The sequence below is a fragment of the Helobdella robusta genome (assembly GCF_000326865.2).
Source record: "Helobdella robusta unplaced genomic scaffold HELROscaffold_23, whole genome shotgun sequence".
In the NCBI taxonomy this organism is placed as follows: Eukaryota; Metazoa; Annelida; class Clitellata; order Rhynchobdellida; family Glossiphoniidae; genus Helobdella; species Helobdella robusta.
In genome coordinates this window covers 343,111-345,610 of record NW_008704216.1, presented here as the reverse complement: position 1 = coordinate 345,610, position 2,500 = coordinate 343,111, and the positions used below count along the sequence as shown (strand labels likewise).

General features: G+C 44.8%; 1 protein-coding gene across 1 annotated transcript in view; it reads left to right on the top strand.

Moving 5' to 3' along the window:
* The window catches only part of HELRODRAFT_172195 (hypothetical protein), a gene marked incomplete at both ends in the record, with an annotated part of 4,316 nt that overhangs the window by 847 nt on the left and 969 nt on the right, over positions 1 to 2,500 (top strand). Inside the window, one exon of the mRNA XM_009018872.1 lies at positions 1,004 to 1,928. Coding sequence (XP_009017120.1) covers positions 1,004 to 1,928 — 925 coding nt within the window. The remainder of the gene's footprint in view (positions 1 to 1,003; positions 1,929 to 2,500) is intronic.

The following is a 2,500-nucleotide window of genomic DNA, read 5'->3' as shown; positions in this document are numbered from 1 at the left end:
TTCTCTCTCTCTTTCTCTTTCTGAAAGGTCTTTTTCTATTTCTCTTTCTCTTTTTGAAAGGTTTCTTTCTATTTCTCTCTCTCTCTCTCTTTTTCTCTCTCTTTGAAGGGTTAACTTTTTTTCTGTAGCATCAGTGACACTTCCGTGTATACATATATACATACAACATACGTTCATCTTTGTGTTTACGGTCTTAATATGTAAATGAGGTTTAATATTATGAAAATATGTGAGTGTGCGTATGTGTGTGTGTGTGTGTATGTGTGTGTTGGTTTATTTGATAGAGTGTGTGCATGCACTCGTGTGCGTGTGGTCTGTGTGTTTGTGTGTGTGTATGTGTGTGTGTGTGCGGGTACAAAACCCTTCTCCCTGGTTGCATTTAGAAATTGCATGATAAAAATTTTCTAGTAAAATGCGTGTGTTTGTGGTTTTATTGGTTATTATTTTTGTTTGTTTGTTTCTATGTTTTTAATTGCTTGTATATATGTATGTATGTTTTTTATTGCATGTATGTGTGCATGTATGTGTCTACCTGTATTGTGTTTGTATGTATGTATGTGAGTGTATTATGTTTGTATGTATGTTTGTATGTGTGTGTATGTGTGTATGTATGTGCAGGCTTCTTTCTACGTCAGTGAATTTTTTTCAATCCGGGAGAAGAAATTTAAGTAACATACAATCCATACGCTGTTTGCATGTGTACAATGTTTGCTGGGACAAATTTGATGACAAACATACTAGCGAACACGAACATACATACATACATTCATTCATTCATTTATTCACTCACTCATTCATTCTTTTTTTTTCCCTCACTCGTCCGTTCAGTAATTAACTCATTCATTCCCCCATCATTCACTCATTCATTCGTTTGTTCGCCGGCCCGTTCATTTGGTCATTCGCTGGTTCATCCATTCATTCATCCATCCACCCCACTTAGTTTGTTTCCTTTCCTTCGTTTCTTGGTTGTTTTTAATCACATATGGCTCCAACGTTACAACAGTGCCCCGTCTGCTTAACCACTATAGAAGCATTCCAGACGGGAAGTTATGTCGGCACGGAGGTAAAGTGAAAGGACAGGAATGCTCGGGGTCCCGGAAAAAAGTTGATCCATTGGGCGCGAGGGCTGCTTCGCCTCTCGGTGCCGCACCCGACCCCAAGCCCGGGTTGCCCACACGGTCGTCGGCCGCATCGGTCTCCGGTGATCCTCTCGACCTGGATTACTCTGGTGTTTATGACAAACTGGCGGCCGTGCTGAAATGTGTACTGGTGTACGACCATATCCCTAAGCCATGCAGGGAGAAGTTCGCACATGATCTGAACGCCTTGCTGACGGCTGTTTGTAATGACCCTGGTGACCCGGCTCACTGGGTTAGACTCCACTGTTTTGTCCCATACGTCTTACAGAAGACTTCCAGAGGGGGTCGCCGGGTCAACCAGGGCAATCTGGTCAACAAGCGTCTAAGCGAATATTCAACTATTAGTCTTGAAACCCTGGTACTGTGCTTTGATGGGTTCAATAATGTCAAATCACAAAAGCACAACCCCGATCGGTGGATCAACGCTGTGTCATCTTGTATTAAACAGGGAAACCTGTCCTCGGCTGTCAGACTTGTCTGTTCGCCGGAGGGCCTGGCGGAGAGCTCGCCGGCCACCTTCGATAAATTATGTTCCATCCACCCAAAAATTCCGGTGGACAGGCGGGTCTTTCCCGCATTGACACCAACGGCTGGTTGCGTTTCTCCCGCCGAGGTGCCGAGAACCGTTAAATCGTTCAAAAACGGTTCTTCTGAAGACCTGGATGGCCTACAACCCCAGCACCTTAAGGATGTTTTTTCAGGCCCCTTGCCAATCGACGACACACTGAACTCCTTAACCCAATTCATTAATTTGATCCTATCTGGAGCTTGCCCACTCTCCGTCCGCCGGTTCTTTTTTGGAGGCCGGCTAATAGCTTTAAATAAGAAAGACGGAGGGGTCAGACCGATTGCGGTCGGGAACGTTTGGAGGAGGTTGGCCGGCAAATGTGCTGTTCATGCGGTTCGAAGATTGGTCACCGACCTCCCCGATCAATGGGGGTTTCTGAAACTAGACTTTAAAAATGCCTTTAATGCCTTGAGAAGAGACTCAATGTTGGAGGCTGTCAAACTTTTTTGCCCCAATATCTATAATTTTTGCCATTCTGCCTATGGTGGAGTCTCTTCCCTTGGCTACCACTCTTGGGTTGTAGAATTGGCCGAGGGGGTACAGCAGGGTGATCTCCTTGGTCCTTTGCTGTTTGCACTAACTCTTCATCCACTCTTAGAGAAAGCTTTGTCCACTTTCGTTTGCGCTTATCTGGATGATATCAGCATTGCTTCGGACGGCCCAACTCTGGCCGATAGCTACGAATATTTGAAGCACAACTCCGCTGCAATTGGTTTAGAGTTAAACATTAAAAAATGCAAACTTCACTGCCAAAGTTTATTTCAGGTGCCACATGCGCTGGCTGGAATACCCA